The 27,305-nt window shown below is 44.5% G+C and overlaps 1 protein-coding gene and 1 non-coding gene across 7 annotated transcripts in view; one reads left to right on the top strand and one right to left on the bottom strand.

Annotated features, from left to right (window-relative positions):
• Positions 1-2,890: 2,890 nt before the first annotated feature.
• pdgfd (platelet derived growth factor d) overlaps positions 2,891-27,305 on the bottom strand; it is a 38,648-nt gene continuing 14,233 nt past the window's right edge. For 2 of the 6 annotated variants that reach the window (XM_028962931.1, XM_028962935.1), the window contains exons 2-7: positions 16,586-16,790; positions 14,508-14,685; positions 10,527-10,586; positions 8,546-8,750; positions 6,646-6,860; positions 2,891-3,635 (exon numbers count right to left, since the gene is read on the bottom strand). In XM_028962931.1, the coding sequence (XP_028818764.1) occupies positions 3,507-3,635; positions 6,646-6,860; positions 8,546-8,750; positions 10,527-10,586; positions 14,508-14,685; positions 16,586-16,790 (992 nt within the window). In that variant the 3' untranslated portion in view covers positions 2,891-3,506. Of the gene's footprint in view, positions 3,636-6,645; positions 6,861-8,545; positions 8,751-10,526; positions 10,587-14,507; positions 14,686-16,585; positions 16,791-21,663; positions 21,982-27,305 lie in introns of those variants that run through there. The other 4 variants (XM_028962933.1, XM_028962936.1, XM_028962937.1 and 1 more) reach the window with 3 other exon arrangements.
• Positions 11,222-11,293, top strand: trnap-ugg (transfer RNA proline (anticodon UGG)). The gene has a single exon. It is a non-coding gene; the product is annotated as a tRNA-Pro (tRNA).

Below are 27,305 nucleotides of genomic sequence, written 5' to 3'. Positions count from 1 at the left end.
AAAAAAAACTATTTTGGCAAAAATAAAAGGTGTTGCTCCAATGCACGTTTTTGGTTAAGCTTTTATCACTTCCTGTAGGAGGGACAGAAGCTTTTAACACTTAAGCACAGCAGGGTATTTAGAGGCGTTACACATCCATCGCCTCCTGAGAATTCAACAAAACCAGAGGCACCAGTGCATTAAACGTCCCCTGACCTGAAAGTTTCACTTTGTGGGATTATTTAACATTAATACGAGTTCCTCTAGCCTGTCTGTGGTCCTATGGGTGCCTAGAAATGAAGTGGCTTTGGCAATTCTGGTTCGCCGTTCAGAGAGCGGCAAAGACGGACAGATCTGGAATGTCTTCATATATATAATCCCCAAGGGGATTTTTCTTTATTCTGGATAAATGCCGACATGACTTCCTGTTTGCACCAAACATTGTGGTTTGTGAATGGTGTTGATGTAATTTCCGCTCAACTTCTTTCATCCGCAGTGGTGATGTCTTAACAGTTAAGGAAGCGGCCCTGTAATAAGAAGGTTGCTGGTTTGAATCCTGATCCGCCGAGGTGCCACTGAGCAAAGCACCGTCCCCACACACTGCTCCCCGGGCGCTGTCATGGCTGCCCACTGCTCACCAAGGGTGATGGGTTAAATGCAGAGGACACATTTCACTGTGTGCACCATGTGCTGTACTGCTGTGTATCACAATGACAATCACTTGATCATTACCATTTAAAGCTGCAGACACCAAAACTCATTGTGGGACTGGATCAAAGTGGCTGTAATTCAGATATAGTATTACGGGACAACTAAAACCGATATAAACCAAAAAAAAAATCATGTCATGGGACCTTTAATATACAGAATGTGTTTCTATTGGAGTTGAATGGGGGAAGACCATTACTACATTTAAAGCCAACACAAACCTGAGCAGAATGCAGTCCTGTAGGAACATCAAAGCACAAGGTTATTATTATTATTTTTTATATATATTGATGTTTCAACACAGAAGGCCATCTCATAAAACTGCATTTCTCTATACTCACAGGAGGCGGCAGAAGTGCAAAGTAAACTTTTTGCTTCTGAATGAGTGTCTGGGTCAGCAGCTCTTGGATGGGAGATGAAAGGCGACGGTTAATTGCGCATCCTTGCACGTCTGCAGCATTGAAACGAGTGTCGCTATTGAAGATAAATAAATAAAGATACATCACAGGACTGAAAAAAAACCAAATGGAGGAAAAACACACACACACACACACACACCTCATTAACTTCCTGCTCAATGTTGTACTGCGACCTGTACTCCAGAAAATAAGATTTTACTGATCTGAAGACGGTAACAGTAAGCAGTTGCATAAAGAAAAGAGGAAAAAAAGAGCAAGGACAAGTAATCAGCTTGTTTTCATTTACTTAGTGTTAAATTCTGACTGTAATAGTAGCTTTCAGAGAATGCCAAGAGGTTAGAAAAATCTGTAGACCTCGTATAGTAGGTCAGCAAACCTCTTATTTAAACCCTCTGAATTAGGGAATGCCATCTAGTTATGTGACATTGGATACCAAAAAGCCCTTGCAGGTTAGAGTTAGGGTTTCTCTAGTTACCTTTTTGGCCCGAATTTAAGACGACCCCTCTTTGACAAGAGTAATTAAGACACATTGTTTTTGGTGGAAGCTGTCTCAAGTCCCGAGGTTGGAATCACTCAAAAGGACACATCGGGGTCAACTGACCATCACCAAATCCCCCACCCTGATTCGCTCTGGGAAGGAAGTTCAAATCCAGAAGAGACCCTCATGAACACAGTAAACCCTGCGCCACACACAGTAAACATGCATACTGCTGACGCCCCAGGTTATTGTGTTTTAACACAAAGTATAAAATGTAAAGCATGTTTTTCCATTATATAGAAAAACCACACGCATTCAATCCTTCAGCGGCTGGTCATTTCGAATGCCACCGCTGTTATGGGTTTCACAAGATGGAGTCAAGATTACCGGGGGAGGGAGAGGTGTTATTTATACTGTGATAGCAGCTACTTAAATGTCTACACAGCACAGAGTGGGGCAGCTGAAATCGAAGACTGCAACCTCGCAACTAATGCTTAAACACACACACACACACACACACACACACACACACACACACACACACACACACACACACACACACACACACACACACACACAGACAGTAATGCTGTTGACCTTTCATGCCTATAAACAAACTTTCAGGCCATTGAAAAGAAAACACGCACAAATGGAATATTGATAAATATGAACATTTTTTATTTCTTTAATTGTTGTGCTTCATGTATGTAATACAGAAATGTTGTTGAGTTGGACCTTTTGCACGCTTCGAGTGGGTCCATGGTGGGTTGGCGTATGACGCCAGTCACAAAATAAATCAATTGGCGCTTCAGGGGAAAGCCTGGAGGGCATCCGTTCATTAAGACTTCCGGGAGACGTGGAGAAGAAGAGGAATGGCTTTTAATTCCGCTCCCTCTGAAGCTTAATCCCGTCTTCCTTTTAAAAAGCTACACCATTAACAGGCAAAACCAACAACCAACTGCTCCTGGTCACCAGACCCCATCTCATTAAACAAGGTGCGGCTAGAAACCAGCGAGGAGACAAGCTCTCCACTGAGGCCGACTCCCCCGGCAGCGCTGGGGTATTAAATGACATTCGGAGCCCCGCGAGGCTAGATCTTTGCTTTGAACGGAAACGCCTGGAGGGTCTCTTCGTTTCTTTAAGGGTTTCCATCCCCTTCGGGGAACAACAGATAAGATGCCAGAGAGGTACTTTAACATGACCAGAGGGCGACCTCAATCAAATAATTCACAGTGAGAGTGGAGAAGCAGAAAGAAAAAGGTGTAATGGGGGGGGGGGGGGGGGGTGGGGGGGAACCCAAAAAAAAAAAAAAAAAAAAAAAAAAAACTTTGACAGGGGTGAGGGGGAGGTAGCGGCAGAGCGGCATGATGGGAATGTGAGGGATTTGTGGGCCGCTGAAACGTTACGCTCATCCCTCCCTTTGATCTGCATTAGCGGCAGTGGGGAAAATATGCAGAGCGCGCGGCGGGAACGGCCGAGCAGGGAATGTTTGGCTTGGCCCTGTGTACCCACAGCCACAAACACAGTTATCATCTTTCATAAAGACAAAAACGACAAAACAGAAGCACACAGAGAAAAAAAAAAACACTGCATCACAAGCACGATGACAAGACTTTTAAATAAATAATACTGCTTTCTTGGGAGCGGCGTAGAGTTTTTCTTTGTGTCCTCCTTTCCAGACTTTGAGACATAAAGCATATTTTGTTGTTTAGTTTCATTCCCCCAGTAATTATTTTCATTATGGTTTATACTGAATGAGTGATATAATGCATGGAAATGTATAAAAAGAGTAAGTAACACACAAGCACACACACACACACACACACACAGATCATGAAGGTTGAGAATGACAGTGGGGACACAGGGAGAAGGGCCTGTACGAAAGTTTAAGTCCCAGAGCTGGATATCCCAGCATGCACGGCTCATCGCGGGGGTCGGGAGTGGCACATGCAGTCGCATCGTTCATGGTGCTGTAGGTAGATCTCCTCCAAAACCCAGCGAGCTCTGGTCCTCGACTTGTAGTAGCCGGGGCCAGGAGAGAACTTCAGCACCTGATGTTCGGAGACAGAAAGAGAGAGGGGTCAGAGGTCACACACAAAACAAACAAAAAAAAAGTATCAGAGGGAGTTACAGGATGCCAGTGACATCAGCCAACTGCTTATTACTGTTAATCATTTTATTAAAAAAAAAAAAAAAAAAAAAAAAAAAAAAAAAAAAAGTCACCTCATTCCAAATTGGTGAACTGTTGATGAATAGCAACATATTAGAAAGCAATTAAAGTTAGAATCTATAATTCACATAAAAAAAAACAAATATGAAAACATATGCACAGTACAATAACACAGCAATAACAAAAAAAAAAACACTCATATTGTGATTCAATCATATATTCTGGTACAATCATTATAATTAACCATGACATCAATATAAGCATGATATAGTATGATATTAAGATCTATGCTACATTGACCAAGGTAAAAGTTTATTTCCCAGAATGCTGTACAGTTAATAACATACAGCTCCCTGGCTTGTGATTGGGTCATAAGTGTCATGGGAAATAACAAGACCGCCCATGAAATTGGTGGACTTTTAAAGGCTATGAGTTGTTTTAGCATAATGATTTGGGCACACGCAAAGGGTACCAGTGTTCCCTTTTCGGCGGTCTGGACGCCCTTTCTGTCCTTCCATGTCCTGCATTCTCAGTGGCTGTAGCTTACTTCTGACTCAGACATCCAAGCAATCTGGACATCTGGACAAGAAACCCACTACTTCAAAATTGTCCTTAAAAATAACGTAGACAGAACTTAAGTAACTCCAGGGACATGTTGACCACCAAAGCTTTACCGGGCATTTTCATATGCTAGAAATGGCATCACTATTCTAATGTGCAGTGGCAAGGGTAAATGTGGAGTTGAGAGGTTGATTATTACTAATCTCCTACTGTACATCATCCTAACGCCATGTAGAGTGTACGCGTTTCAGAGGGAGACTGACAGGAGTCATGTGACTGGGCAGATATTTTCACAGCTGCGACAGCGGCGTCCTGCGGCTACGCCTGATGCATGGGATTGGTGAAGGTTATTTGTTACTTCAGTGGCCACGTGGACCTGAGCTGGGAACCCTGGATATGACAGATGAATATTTACTGTATGAGGATATTTCTGGCTACAAATCTGCCTGAAATATCAATTAATTATCAATTTCCGGGATGTGACTTTATTCAGTTTATGTTGGTGAACATCATAACTGGAATTAAAAAAAAAATCTATATCTATGATCTTCATAATGGATTATAAGGAGACCATAACAGGGTGGTAGTAGCCTAGTTAAGGGCGTCTGATAAATGCTGATAAATGCTGTAAATGTAATGTAAATAAATGGAGAAGCTTGGCCGGGAAGCCACGCACTGCAGTGACCTAAAGCCCTGTGGACACGTGTCCCTGGTGATGTGTGGACAGGGAAACGATATACATATTCCGTATCAGTGCCTCTCCAGTTCAGCTGTTGTCACTTGGGTCTGTGTGCTGGGAAGAAATAGGTCTCTCTCTCTCTCTCTCTCACACACACACACACTTCTCAGACGGGGTTTACTTCCAGTGCACAGATAGCCTAGGAGCAGATTCCCACAAGCTTAAGTCATGTGAACAAATGAACAGCAGAAACAGAAAGATATAAAGAAATAAGAACAGAAAGAAAGAGTGTTTGAGGTCACAGTGCTGACTGCTGAGGAAACACGTGATAATGCTGTAGTAATACAGTGTGGGGCGGTCAGGGACTTTTTCCCGGTGTTTTATAATAAGAAACATGAAGGGTTTCGTGTGTGCGGCCCTGATAAGAGCCGGGGAGGGAACGCTGCCATCGCATTCCCAGACGTAATAGAAGAAAAAAAAAAAAAAAAAGGTCCAAGTTTGAACAAAACAAGTGGGAAATGGGTGGGGGTGGGGGGGGTTCTGAGCTTCTCCCAAACCAGGATCAAAGGCAGGAATCGGGTCCCGTCGGTGCCAACAACGGAGGGGCGCACGGAGGCATCATCACTCAGCCACGAAGGACGCCCATAAATCCCAGGCGGCGCTCGCTCGCCGCTATATGTCCCGCGCTGGAGGAGAAGCGGCTTGACAGAAGGAGAGACTGATGCCAGCAGCAACTGCCGACGCTCCAGCCATCCGCCCGGGCCAGACGGCGTGGAAACAATTAACCAGGGTACATAAACAAGACCCCCAGTTCCGAAGAAGCGTGGCCCATGATGCTATATCATAATACATTAGCGGCCATTTATAAACTGCAACATAACAAAAGCACATTGAGTTTTATTACCAGCCAAATGCAACCCATATGGAGGAGGCTGGCCGCTTCTGGGAACACGGATGAGGAAGGCTGTTTGTTTTTTAAATTAATGGACACAGGGTCTTGGACCCTGGAAATTGAAGCATTTTCTAGCCCTTATCTGTAGCCAGGGTGCCCAGGTCTTGATGCCGAACAGTCACACGTTTCCAAAAAAAAGTGTGATGGTACCCAATAGCTGAGGAGGGAGAGCAGTGAAGGGACCATCAAGCTGCCCATCTGACTGGCCAGGGTTCAGAACAGATCCAGATAAGACTGAGTGAACAGAAAAGCCCAGAAAACACCGGCCTGCAACACGAAGAATGCAGTAAGGACTAGTTCATTCATTCATTCATTCATTCATGCAATGATAATCGATTGTTTGGTAGCAGTTGTGGTTCCGACGTGACAATAAGATAAATGAAATGGTGGTTTCTGCTGATGCACAGAGAACAGAGAAGAGACAAGAGGACATAGGATCTTGCACTCAGTGTTGCCAGATTGGGGCATTTTTAATTGTTACATTATTTTACATCTATTGAGGAACCAAAATAGTCATGGAAGCTAGTTTAGATTTGTAAGTATTTTGCCATGGGATAGTCCATTTTAGTCCAAAATAATTACACACCAGTAAGTTTGTGGTTAGTTTGTCTTTTTGAAGATACAGATATTTACGTATGTAAATCCTCAGGAGGCTTTAGGAACGAACCACATCTCGTCTCTGGGACCATTCTGCTTTACCTCATGAAGTTTGCTGATTATCTTCCCCGGGCCGCAGGTGCAGGAGTTCCAGTTGTCCGTCCCGCAGGCACAGTTCCCCCCACACCGCTGCACCAGGAGGCATCGTGGGAAAAAGACCGCATTGGTGGCCCTCAGCTCCTCCCTAAGATTCACCGAATAGTTGCGAGGTGTGCAGCTGTACCTCTTCACATCCTCGTACAGCCGGTCCAGGTCAACTGGGGGGGTGGGGAGGGAAGAAAAACTCCAGTTATGCTCACTGAAACACACAGGGAACGGGAAAGTGGACCTGGCGGTGCCGCGGTGTAACATCTTGCAGTGATAAATCCTCATATTTGTTTCCACTGTCTTGCAGAATTGATCTGCGTAGTCCCCGGCAACGCAGCCTCTTTGGCCATCCTGGAGCGACGTCACGAAGCCCAAACCAGACACCATTAGCTGCCATAACTGTGTGTGTGTGTGTATACACAACCAAACCGGTGCAAAGGAGCAGTTGGATAAACAACTGCGTGACTTCAGAAACTTAAGGGTTGCACCTTCTTTGGCATTCAGCCGGCAGCGCGGTGGGACCGCGCTCTCCCTGCCGCTTGTGATGAAAGATTAGAGTTTCTCTTCTAAGTGCAGGTCTAATTGAGCTCCTCTCAGCTCTCCGCGTCGGAAGGGAAGACCCGGGGGAGAGCGGCTGCGTGGGGCGACCGGTGGCGTGCAGCGTGTTGGAGGAGTGTTGATGAAGCTTGCGGCATTTTTAGCGAATAGAGAGTGTGTTGCTCTGTTGGAGGTGGAGCGGAGAGTGTGTCATGTACACAAAAGGTTTCCCGTGTGCTTTGGATTTCAGTTTTTTTGGGGGGGGTTGAAATGAGCACAGAGGCTCCGTTCCATCTTCATGGCTCCATTTTTCCTTGAAAATCGAGGCAGTGCTGACTTCAGTAACATTTCTGCCCGGCTGCGCAGCCTGAATTTCCAATTAGAGTGGCAGACATACCTGCAGCGGTTCTATTACACAACGCACACAGAAACACACACACACGTGACAAGACATAAACACACAGCCAATACACATGTAGACAATAATGCAGAGGACACATTTCACTGTGTGCTATCCTGTGGTGTCACATTTGACAACTAATCACACACACATAGGCATGTAAAGCATGCACACACACTTGCGATACACATACACACGATGTGCATGCATACTGTTCAACACATGCACACACGCAACATCCATGTGAGGGATTCTCATCATTTCTTGATTTTAAATGTCTCTTTTCATCTTTTCACACACACACACACACACACACACACACACACACACACACATATTTGCACACATTAGACTAAAGTCACAATAAAAGGCAGCATACATAAGAAAAATGAAATTCATCTGTGCAGGAGCATGCACACACACAAAGTTCAAATTGTTGAGAGATGAATGGGCAATTCCAAATATTTTCTCAGGAAGCCTCCCCTTGGACTCAGAGGTCACGCTTCCCCCTCAGGTTTCAAACCAAAACACTCCGTCCTGAGAGAATCAACGCCGAGGGGCTCCAACAAATGAAAAGTCCAGCTCGCTTCATAAAAGCCCTGTGAATATTTAACTTCTCAATTTAACCCAAGGTCGCCTTGGCTGGTCGCCTCATGAACATTACAGCACACACTAAATCCCACCTGAAAGACTTGTTCAGAATGTTTTAAACAGAATTTATCAAAATTCAGAACTATTTTGATATATTCTATTTCTTCATTTGTTCATCTGTGGTTTTGAGATATAGTATAAAAGAGGATCAACCACAACATAGTATTACACATAATATTGCATACAGTGCATGCATAGAGTGTGTAAATGTCCTTCTGAAATCATTTTTGTTCTTTCTGAGTAGTAATACTAATAGTAGACTCTTACTCTTGCTCTTGCGGTCGTACTGGTGGTAGACTCGGGGTCGGTACTGGGTCGTGTCGCTGTACAGGCTGTCCATGTCCTCTTGCCAGGACTCTGGGTTCAGGTGACGCAGCATCTCCTCCACCGTGCTGAATGCTGAGATCGCCTGGTCCAGCGCCGCCGCGTTCATCGGAACTTCAGTCTCCGCTGGTGCAAACATCGACGGGCCCTGAGATGACCAAATGCAGTCAGCGGAGGTCCATCGAAGGTCTAAGCGGTTCGACCTACTCAACCTCACCCTCAGACAACAATCCATCCATCAAACCTACATATCCAGGTCAAGGTCAAGGTCGTGGGAAAAGTGGGTGTTTTCCAGAAAGTCAGGGAAGTCATGCAAACTCCTCCCAAACCTTCATATATGCTATACTATATTCATAACATGTTTACTATGGTAATAACTAAAAGGCAAACTGTAAGCTTGGAAACTCATTTCACTGTTTCCAAGTCCTGAAGGTTTATGCTGAACACTTTCTTATCGTTCATGTTAACGAGTGGCTCATGAAGGCCTTTTGACAACAGTGAACAAAGCAGTAATGAAGGGGAAAGAGGAGACCTTATTATTTGTGTGTGTGTGACAGTGTGGACCTTCTTTGAGTTTCTACATGTGTGTATTTGGGAAAAAAAACTGACTCATCAAAACGCACTTCACTTTCTGCTGCTACAAAAAAAAATATGTTTCTTGCATTGTATTCTTCAAAATGGCTCAATCTTAGTCTCCATAACTGGTAACAAGTAGATGAGTCCAAACTCAAACTGAGTGTGCATGAATTCCAGTATCTTGATTATTGTAATAGTAACTGCAGTCAAAACCCAGAAATGTCCAACTGCTGTAATTTTAATGAAATTTAAATAAATTGCATTTTATTCTATTTCTGATATTTGAAATGCCCTAATGTGCAATCAATTTAAAACCCACACAGAGATTAAACGGACCAGAGGAGGAGGCAGCACCGAGGCAGTGGATCTACTAATTATCTCATCCTACGGTCTCACCAGAACAGAAATAGCAAAGAGGTCTGAACCTCTGACCCTGAACACAGATCCTCTGCAGACAGAGACACAAAACAAGCACACACACACGCTGTACCGTTACTCTAGCAGCCCGATTCATTCAGAAATCAAGGCTGCGTGTGAAGTTCTGAGCCGCAGAGAGAGAAAAGCTGGAGGTGTGCATGAGTAAGACTGTTTTTTTGTGTGTGTGTGTGTGTGTGTGTGTGTGTGTGTGTGCTTGGGAGGGCTCTGTCCTCCGTACTGTAGTGCTGTAATTGCCCAGCTCCACGGGTTAACGTTTTCAACCTTTCTTTATTAACCTACAAAGGAAGTGGCTGATGCGGCGTTAAAGCTTCTGTTTTATGGCCTTCTTTCAGAACGTTATTCGGCAGTATTCAGCTCATACTTCACAGAGCACTGCGATCTCCATAACAGATTAAAGACATTATGAGCCAGGCGTGATTGGTGGGCGGGGCATTATTATTTATTATAACACACACACACACACACACACACACACACACACACACACACACACACACACACACACACACACGCGTGGCTTGTGCAGCACAACCATGCAAATGAAAGGCGTGTGTTGGGGACTGAGATAAAACGCTCTGCATTGCAAACACGCCTGAGCCCTACCCCCCCCCGTCCACTGTCATCAATCACTGGCCGACAGGCTGGACAAACTGCATGCAGCCACCGTATACCCGCTGCCCCACCCAACACTCAGCGAATGACGATAGACAATAAGTGGCTTCATTTAATAAAATAATGAAGAAGAAAAAAAACAGATAACAGAGCGAGGGGCGGGACTGAGGACGTTGTGGTTGCAAGCGAAGACAGGCGGAGAAGAGAAGAAGGTTGGGAAGGAAAGGGGGGGTGGGGGGGTCTTGATTCCCCGCCTCTCTCCTTCTCTGTCATACGAGGTGGTGGAGCTCCGACTTACTGCCATGGAAATGTTGAACGCCTCCCAGTTTGTTTCGGACGCAGCCGGCGGGGAATCAACCTTAAAGAGCGAAGGGGAGGGCGAGAGAGAGAGTTTTATTCCACCTCCAGTCTTCCAAACGTGCCCTCTGCACTCAAAAACACCAACAAAAACAGAACAACTGCAGCTTGGTGGGTGCATCCTCAGATCCACTTGGGCTTGTGCTTCCTCTCCTTCTCTTCTCTGTCCGACGAGGACAACCAATGTTCTGTTATCAGCTGGGAGCAGTGGTGAGCACATAGTCATTCCTATAATCTATCCCTACCCATAATTCACTCATTGAAAACTCAAGGTCCTTTATGTTAAGTGTGATAACACTTTATTCCATTTAAGGAACAATTTTTAATCTGGTGTGATCATGTATTTAAATTTGTTCTTTTTTTCCCCCCCATTGTAAACATTTATAGTTTCCTGCTTTATATCCAAGTCAACAGGAACAGCCACTTTGCACACATGAAGAATTTATCTTCTTTTGTGACACAGCCCAGCTCGTCACTTCACCCAGCTTTCAGAATGCCAGTGAAAAGCATCAAATCATCTCAAAATGAACGTACATGGTGAAAACTGTGCCAGAACCCAGTCCTAACTGTCCTCAGTGACCGAGAAATCCAGAGTAACAGAGAAGCCATACATAAAACAGTGGCCATAACTGAGGTGGCTCGTTGGTCTAGGGGTATGATTCTCGCTATGGGTGCGAGAGGTCCCGGGTTCAAATCCCGGACGAGCCCTTCACCTTTGGGGCAGTGGTGGCCTAGTGGTTAAGGAAGTGGCCCCGTAATCAGAAGGTTGCCGGTTCGAATCCCAAGCCGCAAAGGTGCCACTGAGGTGCCACTGAGCAAAGCACCGTCCCCACTGCTCCCCGGGCGCTTGTCATGGCTGCCCACTGCTCACTCAGGGTGATGGGTTAAATGCAGAGGACAAATTTCACTGTGTGCCCCGTGTGCTGTGTATCACGTGTGACAATCACTTCACTTTAAAACACACTGAATCTCCTTTGAGGAGGTAATTTCATTTACAAAAATATTACAATATTTTTTACTTAATTAAAAAGTGTGTTTTGTCAGGAAATTTGGTCAGCTTTATTCATATATTGTTGCACAATCTGTCTTATTATACAGACATCTAGATTATTTAGACTAGAATCAGTCTGCATGATCAGAGGGGAATGAGGTGAAATTCGATTATTGTTGCATTAAGGATCTCGATTAGATCACTAATTTGTAATTGGGCAAAATGAATTTCCTTGTACGAAACCGAGAGGGCCTGAGTAATGGAGGGACTGAATGATGGCAAGGGAGGGAGGGGCGAGTCGAGGACTACTCATGTTTAACTGCATGGAGATCCCACCACAGATTCGCTCGGCCCCTCCCCTCTGTCTGGGGTTCCCTTGAAACGGCGAATGCCTCAGAGCGTTATGGCCACCTTTAATCTAAGACAACTTTGACAGAATTATTAACACGTGTGTGTGTGTGTGTGAGTGTGTGGATCTGAGCTCACCCTGCAGATAGAACTGGACACTCAACTCCACACACCCAGAACGCCATGACTCAGCATTTCAATCAGCCTTCAGAGGTTCAGAGGTCATATGGTTACTCCCTCCGTGAGTGTTTGGAGTTTTCGGACACATACGACTTGTCTGCTTGGCACATCCCCTCGACCACCCCTTCATCGTCATGTTAAAGAGCCCGGAAGGCCGGATGTAAACCCCCGCGTTCACACTACACTGTAAGGTGTAATTAATTTCGCCGTAGTTTCTCGAGCCTGAGGGCTTTCATGGGTTAAACTATAGGGCATGTGCTGCCAGACCACCACTTTCCAAACACTTAACAATAACAGCGTCTTTGATTTATAGCTCTGGTGGAGGTGTAATTAAACGCCGACGTGTAATTAGGGTCTTCAACGTCTCCACTGGATCCCCCGCCCCTCATAAACAAACATGCAGCTGAGAGGGGAAAGAAGGTCATGCCGGCCCCGCCACGCGACGGAACGACATTGACGATGAGCGCCAGCATAAATCTGCGGCCCGTCAGGCCCCGGCAGGAGAAAACAGGTAATAAAAGTGGAGGGCGTCGGGTTCTTCTTCTCCCCCACCCCCTCCTTTAGCTTCTTATCTTTGAGACGTTGATGTTCCAGCGCTGTAGAACAGCTGCCATGGCGATAGGATCTCATGCACCTGCTTCTCCCCCCTCCCTCCATTCATCCTCAGCGTTATCTCGCGGCAGGGATGGGCCCAGAAAATTGGGCCCTTTAAAAAAAAAAAAAAAAAAAAGAAGAACGAAAGACAGAGGTAGGCTGCAGAAGAGGCGTAAAAGTTCTAATGAAGTGATAAGGAAGAGGAACGGAGGTTCCTATTGGGTTCTTTCATCTGTCCACTCATCAGTTACAGGTTTTTAAACTCTTAAGCCAGTTCTGATAGAACCATTTCCTACAGGAGAAAAGGTAAGGAAGCAAAAGGAAGAAGGGTGGAAGAATATTTCAGGAAGCAAGCAAGGAATTAAGGAAGGTAGCAGGCAGACAAGGAAGTGAGTAGGATAAATGGCTGGATGCAAAACAGCAAGTACAGATGTGAGGACATTTTTAAAATTACATAATTGAGGACTGACTCTCAAAAATACACACAAGAACGATAGAAAATATAAATCTCAATTTCTGTCTTAAGACAAAAAAATCTTATAATAAGATCGGGATTCTAACTCGTAACCTTCTGATTATCCCACAACCTTCCTTAACCACTAGGCCACCACTGCCCTAATTTACCTAAAGTAAACTTTCTTTGCTTATACATGCATGCTTAGACATTACAAATAGATATTAAAAATGCAATATGTGTATGTTTAATGCCGTGTATGTTTAATATGACAATATACCAATATTCTGAATTATATTCCATTTGTTGTGATATTTATGCCAATAACACAGCATTAGAAAACAAAAAAACATTATGTGCAGAAACATCAGCATGGCAGTATACCATTCTCGCACTTCACATATTTTCTCTGTAGTTAATATAGAGTATAATTGTGTATATAATATAAGTCGCCTTGGTGATGATAATTGAAGGTTACACACTCCCCATTTCTGCTTTTTGCTTTATTAATTAACACTTACTAAATGCCATCCAGATCCTGCTATATATAAACAGGTCCACGTACGACAGCCTCCTCATTGTATCTGCTGGTGGCAGCTCTTGAATCATTAGCATTTTCTTTTTCCTTCCTTCTTCAGCCTGAACCTGTCACTCCATGGCACTTAATAGCACTGGTCGCATAAAATTGTGAAACATGCAAAGTGTTGGAGACGCTGTTTAGACTCTCCTGCCTCCAGACTTATTCCAACGTGACTTTATATAAAAGCTTCAGCAGAGTGACTGAAAAAGAGTGTGTGTGTGTGTGTGTGTGTGTGTGTGGGGGGGGGGATAAATAAATAAATAAAGATTTGAGTGCTTTTGAATAAGTACAATTTCAGATAAGTGGGTGAAAGCTGAAGGTGATTATGAGAATGGGAGCATCTTCACATCTTAATCTTCCGTGGCTCGTCTTATCAGAACCTTCAACAACGCCCGCCTAACAACGAGCCAATCGCTCTCCGCTGCCTCGCCCTGTTTCTGTGGAGCAGATGTCCACCGTTCAGACAAAAGCACAAAACTCCTTCCATGAGCTCATCTCCTTTTGCTCATAAAAGTGTAACGAAGTCCACGGTGACCGGACAAAAACAATTGTCCCACCAAATCACACATCCATTTAGATAAAAACCATCACTGTGCAGCAAAGCATCATTGTTCTAGTCTGCAGTCCAGTCTGGCAGCTTTCCTTTTTAATTTTATTTGAGCAGATCAGTGAGCATCAAATTGTAGCCAGCAGGTCATGTTTTACATTACAGTGCTGACGTATGATTTAAATACACAATTTGCTTGCAAACATCAGATCACGTAATATCACTCACCAGCAGAGAGTAGCATAGTTTAAATCCAGGCTTGGCCACGAAGTAGTTGTCTGACTTGAAGGTCACCTTGAGTGTGTTGGTCTTGGACGTGATGCGGGAGGGGGCCTTCTGCCCACACCAGCGACCCCAGATGATGGTGCTGGTTTCAGAGATGTCCTCCACCTCCACAAAGTCATATCTGCAGGAGGGACAACCTGAACCTGTGAACCTCAAAAAAAAAAAAACTGAAGCCGATCTTTCATTTTCCCTCCGCTGGTGTATGTTGCCAGATGATAGCATGTTGGTTCTATTTTTTTTTTATGTTAGCGCACTGCACTGATGACGTACTGATGTACGGTACATAGGGTGAGGGGATTACATGTTGATCATGATAAAATTTTTCATTACTACAGGATATTTATTCGATCACCACCAATCAGAAATAACTTTCCCTGCTTACATTGTGAATGCACACACACACACACACAGACACACACACACACACACACACACACACACACACAATGCTCGGCGTGTCCGAAACCAATCGTGGTTTCTTGCAAATGACAACATGGCATGGCTCAACCTGACTGATTGGGTGGCACTGGATCTTTATGATGCACACAAAGGACCAACACATGCTCTGTGAAGGTCAGGCTAGGAAACAGCCGAGGGTAGCAAAAGGGATCTTGAAAATGAGTCTGCTCCAAAGCTGATGCGTCTAAAGGTGTGTTATTTTGAAAGATGTCAATATGCACGTGTGCATTTTTCATGTTATTTCATACATGTTAATAAAATGTAGCTCATCTTTGGCATAATCAGAAAAAAAACTAAAACATGAAAAACACCATTATTAGTCAATATGGGAAAATGTTACGCCCTTGACGGGATGCAACATATTAACCTTTAGACTATAATGCATTCCAGCACACTCAATTTCGAGCTCACCTCCTCTCTGATCGGATTTGAAAAGCAAGTGTAAACAGGATCTGCCTTTGCGGGGACGATTTCACGCTTTATTGACGGCCGTTTCAAGATAAAACAAGCGTGAAGTCAAAAACCCATCTCAAGGTGCTTCACCTGTGAACAGATGAGCTTGGGGCACTTTGAGGAAACTGCGTTTCCAGCTTCATTTTCCATCCACTTAATGGGGCGTTTTTTTGGGTTTTTTTTTTTTTAACAGTCCAGATTGTGCCTGCTCTTGTTTCTCTCTCTCTCACACACACACACACACACACACACACACACACACCTACAGAGATCTATGAGGTCTTCCATGGTCCTATCCTCATTCGAGCTGTTGGCCCATGGCATGGACATGCTGAGGTGTGACTTTAGAAGAGAACAGAGGCTGGGCTGCACCCAGCTTCTTCTACACATTCACCTTTTGGTGAATAATGGTGCAAGTCTGCATTTCAGGCATGACTCAACTGTGGAAAGATGCTTTTTAAGAGCGATTTTAAAATCGGTCTTCCACAAAAAAGCTGCTCCATTGCTCTTTTCCTACACAGTGTCTGTACCATTTGCCCATTTTCCTTTTTGTTCCTTAATTTAAGTGTGGATAAAAAATAAATAAATAAATCCATAAATGATTATATCTCACACATACACGTACCCACAAAAGGGTGATATATCCTTAAGTATTTTAGATGCTTTATTATTGCAATATGTTATATGCCAAACTGTTATGAACTTAATGGTCAAAGATAACAGAACATTCTTAATAGATAAAATCTGTACATGCAGTAGTTGCTTAAGAACCAGAAGACCACAAAGGTCACAGGTTCAAACTCCACTTACAATTGTGTCCCTGAGCAAAACACTTAACTTTGAGTCGTTACAGCGGCACTGTCACTGTAACTAATGATAGTAAATGATTTTAAATTACTCAGGTTAAGAGCATCAGTGTCAGCAAAGTAACATTTCAGCTTGTCTCAACTCATTAAACAGCCCACACTAAAAAACATCAGAAATTAACCCTTTTGTGGCACTTCCATTTTAGGCCAAGGACCATAGAAAACCCATTATTTCTCTGGATCGACTGGCCTTACTCTAAATGTGTGTTAAATTTGTAGCACCATGCCCTCAGGAGCACATACCGGCAGACATCATTCTCTGCTTCCTCCAGACCAAAGTGGACGTCGAAGTCCAGCAGGATGCGGGAGCTGGGTGGGCAAAGCAGCTTCCAGGAGAGCAGCAGGTTTCGAGGGTAGGAGCTGGGGTAACGGGGGCTCTGGATGTGGCCGCTCCCCGAGACGATGATGGTCTCTTCTTTCCGGTACAATTCTGTGAGGTGATTGCTGTCTGTTAGTGGTCACAACTTGTAAAAATTAGTGTGATTGCTCGCTTGGAGACACAGCACAGACATGCAACAGGACAAAACATGGGCAGAGCCAGGCAACCCCTTCATCATGGAAAGTGTTCAGAAAAGTATCACAAAATTCCCACATTTCATGCATAATAACATATCTCTTCTGCCTGGATCCTATCTGTTCCAATGACCTTCTGTCTATGGTTCACTTACCAAAAGACAGAGGCACGATGATTACCAAAATGATAGAAATGATTCAATAAATCAGAGTAAGCTCAGATGAAATCACAGACGAGCACACGCAAGCGTATTCCCTAGAAAGAATTTGGACAGGGTGTACAGGATTGTGAGTAGTGCCAAATAAATGAAATGGCAGCGCGTGTTTACAGCAGGGAGCGGGCAAGCGTCATGATGATGCTGACCAGACCGCCGCGGCCCGGCCATCTCTGCGCCAGCATGTTTGGTTAACCCCCGCGCACAAACACCTATTCATCTCCCCGCCCGCAACACTCTGCACCTCAGGGATTTCTGGTTAGAGTTTGATGTTTGGACTAATTTAATTAAAAAAAATAGATATGAAAAGCAAATATTGAAATAGTAACAAATGACAAGTAGTATTCAGACAGAGGGATTTAGCAAATATAAATAAACAATTAAAAATACTAATCATGCAACTTGAAGTGATTGCCATTGTGAAGCACAGCACACGGTGCACATCATGAAATGAGTCCTCAGGTTTTAACCCATCACCCTTAGTGAGCAGGGGGCTCTATTAGATGTTGCTTTATTATTTTACATTTGTTGCATTTTTGAGTATTCCATTCAAGCATTTTCCTGGATTTAAGTTATTTTTTTTCTGGAATCAGTCAAAGGATAATCTTACTAAGCAGACATGGTACAAGTTAATCTCAGGTCTAACGGTTTTGCCACATTGTGCTTTCAAGAGGATCATGTAGACACAGATTAAACGTACTCTCCTCCTGAGTATGAAAAGGTCCCTCATACTTTTTTTTTTCTTTCTCAAACTTATTCAAACTCATCCTCTCTGGCAGATGATACAGGAGTCTGTAGAACAGGTCCACACAAGAACAGTTGCCACACTTGCTTTCTGACTTGTTATACACTGCTTCATTTCTACAATACAATCATCTTCTAAAGATCCTTATATATTGTTCTTTACATTATACACTATATTGCAAAAGTGATTGGAATTCCTGATTTCGTTCATTCTGTTCTTAATCTGTAGGCGTTAATCTGGAATTGGCCCACCCTTTTGCTTCCAGAAGAGAATTTGGCAGATCAGGCACTCATGAAGGCCTGGCCCCAGCTCTAATTCATCACAAAGTCGAGGTCTCACCAGTCATGAATTTCCATACTATCCCCCCTTCATTCATGTCTTGACAAGAGCTTATTTTGTGCACATGTGTGCAGTCATATTGGAACAGGAAGGGGCCATGCCCAACTGTATATCAAAAAAAAATCTATAAAAACCAAAGCCCCACACCAAAACATTTGGCACAATGCAGCCAGACAAGTGCTACCCATCAGATTGATCAAGCTTCTCAGTCAGGCAGACACTCCAGAGAAGGGTTTTTTAGGAGTCTGCATGCATTGAAGCTTGATGTTATTCATCTGTGTAAAAGTAGTGATTGGAATACCTGAGTTCAATGATTTGGACAAGTGTCCCAATATTTTGGGAAATTTAGTGTATATTTTATTGTACAGGGCACAAAAAAATCCTTCTGTGTCTTACATATTTGGCCAATAGACCCGATTGTGACTTCCAGAAGACCCATGAAAGTCAATGTTTTCTTTCATCTTCCTCCTTCCGTTGCTGAAGGGCTCCAAAGGGCTCCACTTGTAAAATGAAATTATAGCCGTACCGTAAGGAGGCTAATCAGCACTCAGCAACTGGACCCTGGATGGACGCAGCTACTGCAGTACCTCATGTACACTCGCTAATTAATTAACGAGCCACTCAGGCTTAAGGGTCTCATTTAGGGACACAGTGGTAGTGAGAGGATTTTGAACCAGTGATTTTGTTGTGGGTCGTCTGGTTTGTTACTACCACTAGGCCACTGGCTCCCCTACTGGAACCAATTTACATATATAGTGGCTGTGTTCCTCCATCAGCTGCCCCAAACTGAATTACCACCACAATCAGTCCTCTCCCAGCGAGTCGTTCTAAAATGCTCCGTCCCTCTCCTCACCCATAGGAAAAAAAGGTGCCGATTCGCAGGGCACTGCAGGAGTTCTGAAAGACTCGCTTAATCCCACTCGATAGTCTAGAGACGGCAGTCGTCATGCAGAATCCTCATGGCAGCAGGGACCGGGACTGCACCAATGATCAAATGAACAAGTTACTTTCAAGTCTTTCGTCATTAAGCAGGATCTAAACTCGAGATCTAGAGCAACAATAGTGCTCAATTGCTTCAGTTCAGTTTTATCATCTTCACTTCATAACATTAGTAAATCATTAGTGTCATTATTTAAAAGTAAACACACATGTAAAAGATGATAATTTATGCCATTTTTATCATGATTGTGAAAAATGCCCATAGCTGCTCACCGAGATCAAGCTGAATTTTGATCATGTTCATTGATAAAGTTTGATAATCGTCCAGCCCTAATGAAGGTTCAGTAAGTTGGCCTGTGACTAGTGTAAAGAACATTACAAGACCTCTCTGTTCTCAGCTGGGGCAGACAGGGCCTCAGGTTAACCCACTGCTCTATCATTTGCGCAGAGAAGCAGGCGTTTGACATTCTACAACATGCTCAAGCATGTCTACTTTGTGAAAGAGGATGTCAAACAGAAGGAAAAAAAAAGAAGAAGGCAACCAGAGCCCATGTTTGGCCTCCCTTGCCTGGTTCTAGAACGTTCTCCTTTGAATACAGAAAACTGATCAGAGAGAGGGGTGTGGCTCGGAGGAGTCAGTAGGTGGAGCACTTCTGTCATTGAATGGTGCGCCTCTACGCTCCCAGGGGGGCACTGCATCAACCGGGCCAGTGGGTGGCTCGCTTCCATGAGACGGCACCTCTGAGAGAGTAATGGAGTGGCGCATCAATCCACATCGAGATCCTGGAGACTCCCCAGACCCCCCACCCAACCAGTCACCGAGCCAGACGTCATCGTTTACAGGGTGGAGGAGACCAAAGCTTCCCCCTCTTCACCCAGTTAACTAGTCATCATATTAGTCAAAAAAAATGCCCAGATCGGTGCATCACTTGTCATGTGAGCCAAAGGTTCCAAGGGCTGAAGACATTTGGAATCAGTTCTAGAGGCACATGCCTCAATGAAAAAAATAAATATTGATTATTTCCTATCACGTTTGTGCTATATTCTGTTTCTAACCCTTAATATGAAAGGCTGAAAAAAAACCTAGTGCATTATACTGTATATGATTTCCATACATTTACTTCTTCACTTTAAAAAAATAAATAAAATAAAAATAATGGGGCAGTGGTGGCCTAGCAGTTAAGGAAGCGGCCCCGTAATCAGAAGGTTGCCGGTTCGAATCCTGATCCGCCAAGGTGCCACTGAGGTGCCACTGAGCAAAGCACCGTCCCCACACACTGCTCCCCGCACGCCTGTCATGGCTGCCCACTGCTCACTCAGGGTGATGGGTTAAATCCAGAGGACAAATTTCACTGTGTGCACCGTGTGCTGTGCATCACATGTGACAATCACTTCACTTCACTTCAAAATGTCTACTGTCATACTAGTTATAGTTGTTGCACAGACATTAGGTTGATGATTACAGTAAACATTTAAAATCCAATGATAAAGTTCATTTATAAAAAAACTCTCTCTCAAGTACCTGTATTTGTTTGACGGGACTTCAATAATTTGACTATTAAAAGGTGTTCAGCATGTCTCAGCCAATGTATTCCAGGAACGAATACACAACGAATACACTTCACTGGGTGCTGCAGCATAGACAGGCGGGGAGTACGGAGGTAATGTGAGAGGGGGCGGGGTGCGTATGTGTGGATGGAGCGGTGAGCACAGAAATATGTTTCCAATAAAAGCCCGGTCCAAGCGGCTCAACAAGACAAATGACTCGGGCGGCGCTGTCAAATGCCGTTACCATTCACAGCCCGTTCCCCCTGACCCTCCCACGGATTAGGTGGCTGTGCGGCCTTCCACCGAAGCAAAAATATTTATTTTCTGCATTCTGTAATAATGATGAGGTCAAGAGCCTTCAGTCGGTCAGGATAACAAAATCAAAACACAGCGCCTGCACGTAAGTGTCCAGGAGTAAATTCTCTCCATTCGGTGTTCTGTGGTCCCAGCGGTTGCGGGGGGGTGTGTATCCCAGTATACTGCATGCCACATGTAAATCAGAACAGGACCCACCATTTCTGCATGTATAATAATGCAATAACTGCTACGGACGTCACATCGGTGGTGCCAGCCATGGAACCATGCAATCGACAACATTCCAAGGTTGCAATTAATACACTGCAGAACATGCTATTAAAGTGTGAACAGACTTCGTCTGATGACACATCGTATTTTCAGCCTGTGCGAGCGCCGAGCCGTCATACGGAGCTAAAACAATGGGCAGCTGCTGCTGACGGCGCTTAGTGGCTTGCTCGCTGAAAAATGCCAAAGCGGCAGCATTATGGAATCAAATGTGACAGTTTGTGCCATTCTGCCCACGAGGTCACGTGTAGCGCACATGGCCGCACGTCCCCGAAGCCGCACCTGCATGCGTAATAATCTGCCCTGGAGACTCTTCCCGCACAGCCCATCTCTCTACCTGATGCGCTACCTGCACAATCTTTCACGAATCAGCGGCTGTTTAAGACCAGTCATGTGGAATGCCACCATTAGCCGCGTCTCCTGCTTGGGCTTCTGCTCACCTGAATATTTCATGGCGGGGTTATTTAAAGGATGGCCTTGGTCAGCATCACGACGGGTCCGCAGTGACCTCCCACGGTGTCAGCAGGAGCTGTGATGACGTGTCCACTGAGCATGGACCGGTAACGAGGTATGTACCTTAAATATCTGGCAGTCGGCAGAGTCACAATATATCAGCCCCACCCCTGGTGCATAAACACACTCAATGGTGGCCACGTGCTTTTCTGTCAGAATGATGATGTGTAGGGCACTTGGGTCTGGCTCACGAGCCCAGTTCCGGGGAAAACATCCTGCATATATGCAGTGGCTCTTCAACGAAGAAGAAAAAATGGGTTATAAAATGCATCGGATGTCCAGACTCTACAGTGCCTACCCTCCCTCTCTCTGCACATAAGTGTCACTCACTGCGCAGCTACCTCCCATCCCATTTCAGGTCAAGGTATCATGCACAGAACAAGAAACGTAGACACACGACTGCATTTTTAAGATTGCATGCTTGTCTGCATGAGTGTGTGATTTTCTGTGCAAATTGATGCAACTCTAATCAATAATTTTAGATGGCTACAGATGTGCATGAGGCTGCAGGTCCAGGGACACATAAAATCTGGTGACTCACCTGCCAAACCGGCAAATGGTTTATGTATCAAACTAATCATAAAACAAGATATATTAACAGCAATGATAAATAGAGAGAGCTGAAACACAGATGAATCCTCTAAAAATCCATAGTACCCGGGAATTTGAACTGGATTTCAGCTATCCCCTTGATGTCCTGAAGTAGAGGACAAACGTTCTCTCTCCCGGGTTGTATCAGGAAGTAGCACGGCGTGCTTTAATCTACCATAACGGCCCAGCACGCGGTCAGGGCTAATTAGAATCCGCAGTGTCACTCGTCATTCCTGTGCGATGCCCGGCCTCTTCTGCTTTCCCCTCCCACATGCCGCAGTCCAGCGCGAGGCCGAGCGCCTTCCACAGCGGCGGGCTAATTAATCAATTATGCCGCTTAAATATTCCGCCTTGGCCAGCACCGGCTGCCAGGCCTGTTCCATCTGGTTGAAGTTAAAACGTTAAGCATTTCTGGCCGGCCAGAGCGCTCGATGCTGGCTGCTAAAAACGGATTCAAACGAAATACGACAGGCCAGGCCAGGAGAGCTGGAACGGAGGTGCCGAGGAGCAGCAGACTGTGGTGGGCCGACGAGGAGCCATATGGACTTCAGATACGAGAAAAGCAAACAGTGCAGATGAAACGGTGTCCTAGCTGACTGTGAGATTGGCCAGTGCCAGTGGTGGACCAATTAAAATCTGTTGCAATGCACACAGTCATGCGGCACAGAAAGTGTTATGACAGACACCCAACGGTAGCAGGAATAGACGTATGTGTGCATTGCGCCCACATCTTAAAAATACAGGTCGGTCACGTGAGCGACGAAACGCGCCCGCACCTGAGCTCAACACTTTACGTAATCTTCACAGGAACACTGAAGGACTGGCAACTCAAGTCTGTCTACATTCAATTTACAACCTCTCACTTTAGGTGTTTTAACACAAACTTGCAGCAGCAGCGCTGCTTAAAATGTACCCACTCTTCTGAAACACTGGATTATTCGGCTCCAGTGGCCACTGTAGGCAGTGAGCGAGTTGTCCTTCCTACTTCTTCCCCTTACTATAGGACAGAGTCCTATATGTATAGGAATACAATCCAACCGGTCAATGTAGGATTCTAGGCAGTAGCGGTCACTACTGAGGACCCATATGATCAAATAATCCTGCTACACTGCCTCAACACAATAGATGGATTCAGGGGGATGGCGTTAGAGAATTATTTTTATTACAGGACGTCTAATTTTGCGATGACTATTAATCCCCAGTATCGCCACTGGTTATTAAAAGATACCACTTCATTCACTTAGCATAATTGTTATAACAGCATGACCTTCCCTAAGGCCGCCTGCCTCACCTCCACAGTCATAACTACACTTCCAGGTTCTCATGGCAAAGCAGCAGACTGAGGATTATCATTTACAGCATTTATCCAGAGCAATTTACAATCAGTAGTTACAGGGACAGTCCCCCCTGGAGACACTCAGGGTTACGTGTCTTGCTCAGGGACACAATGGTAGTAAGTGGGATGTGAACCTGGGTCTTCTGGTTCATAAGCAAGTGTGTTACCCACTAGGCTACTACCACCCCCATTATCACTGCTGAGCCATTCCTGAGCACAGACAGAGGTCTGCGTGACAAGACCATGATCAGAGAATTGGGTGTGGCAGAAAGTTAATAATTCAACTTTTCAAGCACCTGCCAATCAATCGGATTAAGCCTGTCGTGTTGTTGAAAACAACAAACCAAGACTGGTTACTTCTGCTGTGCACCCTGCTCACCCTACATATGGTCACTGTGGAAATGATTGGCAGTTCTTCCACATATGATCGAGTAAATATGCTCAACGTTCGGCCTGAACTTTTATTACAATCACTAACAGCAATCATATAATCGCCCAGTTCAGACGTCTAGAGATATGCAGGGTTATGTTAAAATTACAGAAGACACAAATCAAATCAATAGTGACTTTGAAATAAGAAATGGGTCTGGGTCAAATATAGCAAGTGGTCACTAAAAATATCTTGTTCATGTATTACCAATAAAATGTATTACGTAGTTACCTGTACCTAAATAATCCATCAAAATATCTTCAAGACTTGAACAATTAAATTAGCCAGCAAAGGCAAAAAGTAAAAAAATATATTTTTTTTACATAAGATAGATATTTAAAAAAAAAAAAAAAAAAAAAACACTATTACACAAAGTAACGGCTTACAGCGGCATTATAAATAGATAAGGGGGAAAGTACTTAAGTCAGTAAAAATAAGTACAACTATTTCGTAGGTTGGTGATGTCAGAGATCTGGTGAATTAATAGTTCTGACCACCCACTTTTCCATAGGGCAGTATGTTGACTAGGTGGTGGTTGGGATGGAGGGACCTGTTATCGCTCTGGCTCTGGACAGACACCTAGAGCTAGAGAAGGAGTCCAGGGAGGAGAGTGAAAAGCTGATCCCCCTTCTATGTTGATCTGGTGACCCTCTGGAGTCTTATCAGCTACTCTAAAACCAGTGTACCACACAGGGACGGCGTGCACCAGCACACTCTCAATTATGGCTTGATAGGACACCAGCAGGTTGTTCTGTTCAGCCTTTTCCATCCCAGGAAATGGAAGGAGTAGCTAAGCTTTCTTCACTAGGGCGGTTGTGTTTGTAGTCCAAGACAGGTCCTAGGAGATGTGTCACCTTATAGTCCCCTTATATGGCGAGGACATTATTCTGTCAGACGCTGGACCTCATCTCTGTAAGCAGTGTCTTCATTGTTAGTGATGAGCTAAACCAGAGTGGTGTTGTCTGCGAATATGATGGTGTTGAAAGGATGCCTGGGGTGCAATCACTGGTGTAGACATCCCTGTGGTGAGCCAATGCTGAGGGAAGGGTGGATGATCTCCAGTTGCCAAACTCTACATTTATCATATACCCTTAACCAGAGCACCTTACAATCAGTAGTTACAGGGACAGTCCCCCTGGAGACACTAAAGGTTAACTTATAGGCAAACTAGTGGGGGCTCAAAGCTGGATGTGAGGCAATCCTTTATATGATTTAGGACCATCTTCTTAAATCACTTTGTAACCACAAGTGTCAGTGCAATGGGTCTGTAGTCATTCAGGTCATTAATGGTCTTGGGGACTAAGACTATGGTTGCAGATTTCAGGCAGTGAAGGACAGTGACAGGGAGAGGTTGAGAATTCTGCTGAAGACAGGAGACAGCTGGTCTGCACAGACTTTGAACACACTCCCAGGTACTCAGTCAGGATCAACAGCTTTCCTCTAATTTACTGCTCTGAACACATTGTGACCCTGGTATTCTTGGAAGATGAGGGTTTTGGCTGAGCTCAGAGGAGCTTTGCAGGGAAGGTTTGCATGGTAGTGGTGTCGGGCAAAAAAAAGTGGTTTAGATCCTATGCTAATAAAAAGTCCATGTTTTCTATATATATCCTGCTGTTTTTGTAATTGGGGTTTTCAGGCCCTCCCATACATTTCTGGGGTTGTTGTCTGAGAGGTGATCCGATATCTTATGTAAATAGTACTGTTTTGCTTCTCTGACGCATTTTTTGAGGTCCGCTCTTGGTCCCCAGATTTGAGTTACGTGCCTTTACCAGTGCCTGAAACTTACCGGTCTTCCAGGGTTTATGATTTGGGTACACCAGGTCCCCCTTTTCTTTTACACGTCTCTAGGTAGTCATGTTCAGACACTACTCTGAGAGAGTCCTGCAGCTGAGCCTGAGCTGCATCAGACAAGGTGTTAGTGGCTGGGGTGGTGGAGTGTATGCTGGGACAATGAGCAGGGCGAGGTGATCAGACATACCCAGGTGGGGAGGGGAACAGATCTGCAGGCTTGCTTGATATTTGTGTAAACATGGTCCAAGTTGTTGTGAAATTCCCCACGAGAGGGAACATGTTGAACAAATTCAGGCATCACGATTCTTAAGCATGCTTTGTTAACATGCCCTGCCATGATGTGTACTCCCTCCCATTACTGTTCAGAAGCATCTTGCACAGTGATTGGCTGAGATTGCATTGCATAAAACAGGGTGTGCGTAGTAAGAGTAGTAATACACAGTCTCTCCAACTGATTATGAACAGTGCTCACCTTGACTGAGAAAAGAGAAGAGGATGACTTAGTGTTACACCCAGTCTCTCGCTACTGCCTCTTGATGCGTAGGCCTGTATTACATGACCAGCCAGACCGCTGCTAGGTGGTTAGCATGCTAACTTTAGTAAATACACAGATGTCCTTGACATAAAATGTAAAAAAAAAAAAAAAAAAAATTCAAAAACAAGTCAAAACATTCTGCTTTTTCAGGCTATACTGCATTATACTAAACCTAATAATCCAAACAATCATAAATGTTCTAATAGAAAAACTATGTTCTGGGTTGCAGTATGCTGTTCTACACTGGGCTGATCCCAGTGTAGACGGGCTGATGGGAATTCAGTGAGATTCCCACAAGACACAAGTCAATTTCACTCTGAATGACTGCCAATGAGAATGGCTTTTATATGCATAAACTGGGGTCAGATTATTATTTTTTTATTCTGTTTTGGGAATAGGATGGAATAAAATCGTAAATGCAGAGAATTAAACATCAGGAAGCAGACGACTCCCCCAAGCCCCAGTTCTGTTGTCGCCCAGCCTCAGCAGCTTGTTTTGTTCACCCACTGACGTAACCAGAATCCCAGCCATTTCCCCCCCAGTGCACATCCCCCATCACCACCCTGAGGTTCACTAAACATTCCCCAGAATGCCCCAGTCTCCGGAGGCATCTCTGGCCACAGCTGCCTCCGATGTGCAACGCTCCGAGGCAACAGGCGCAGCTCTGCGTCGCATCCCATAATGCACATCAGAGAGCAATCAGATGTGGGCCGCTGCCTCAACTGAGGCTTAGCCGCTTCCCATCGTTTCCTCTTCCTTGCTCAATCTGCCCAATAGTCTGTACATCTTCCCCTCTCACCTTGACTTTAAATATTTCATCTTGCTCATATTTTCAAAGATGTGTGTGTACAGAAGCATGTGCGCACACAAACACACACACACACAC

This window comes from Denticeps clupeoides, chromosome 19, assembly GCF_900700375.1.
Source record: "Denticeps clupeoides chromosome 19, fDenClu1.1, whole genome shotgun sequence".
Lineage (NCBI taxonomy): Eukaryota > Metazoa > Chordata > Actinopteri > Clupeiformes > Denticipitidae > Denticeps > Denticeps clupeoides.
This window is presented reverse-complemented; position numbering and strand designations above follow the sequence as displayed.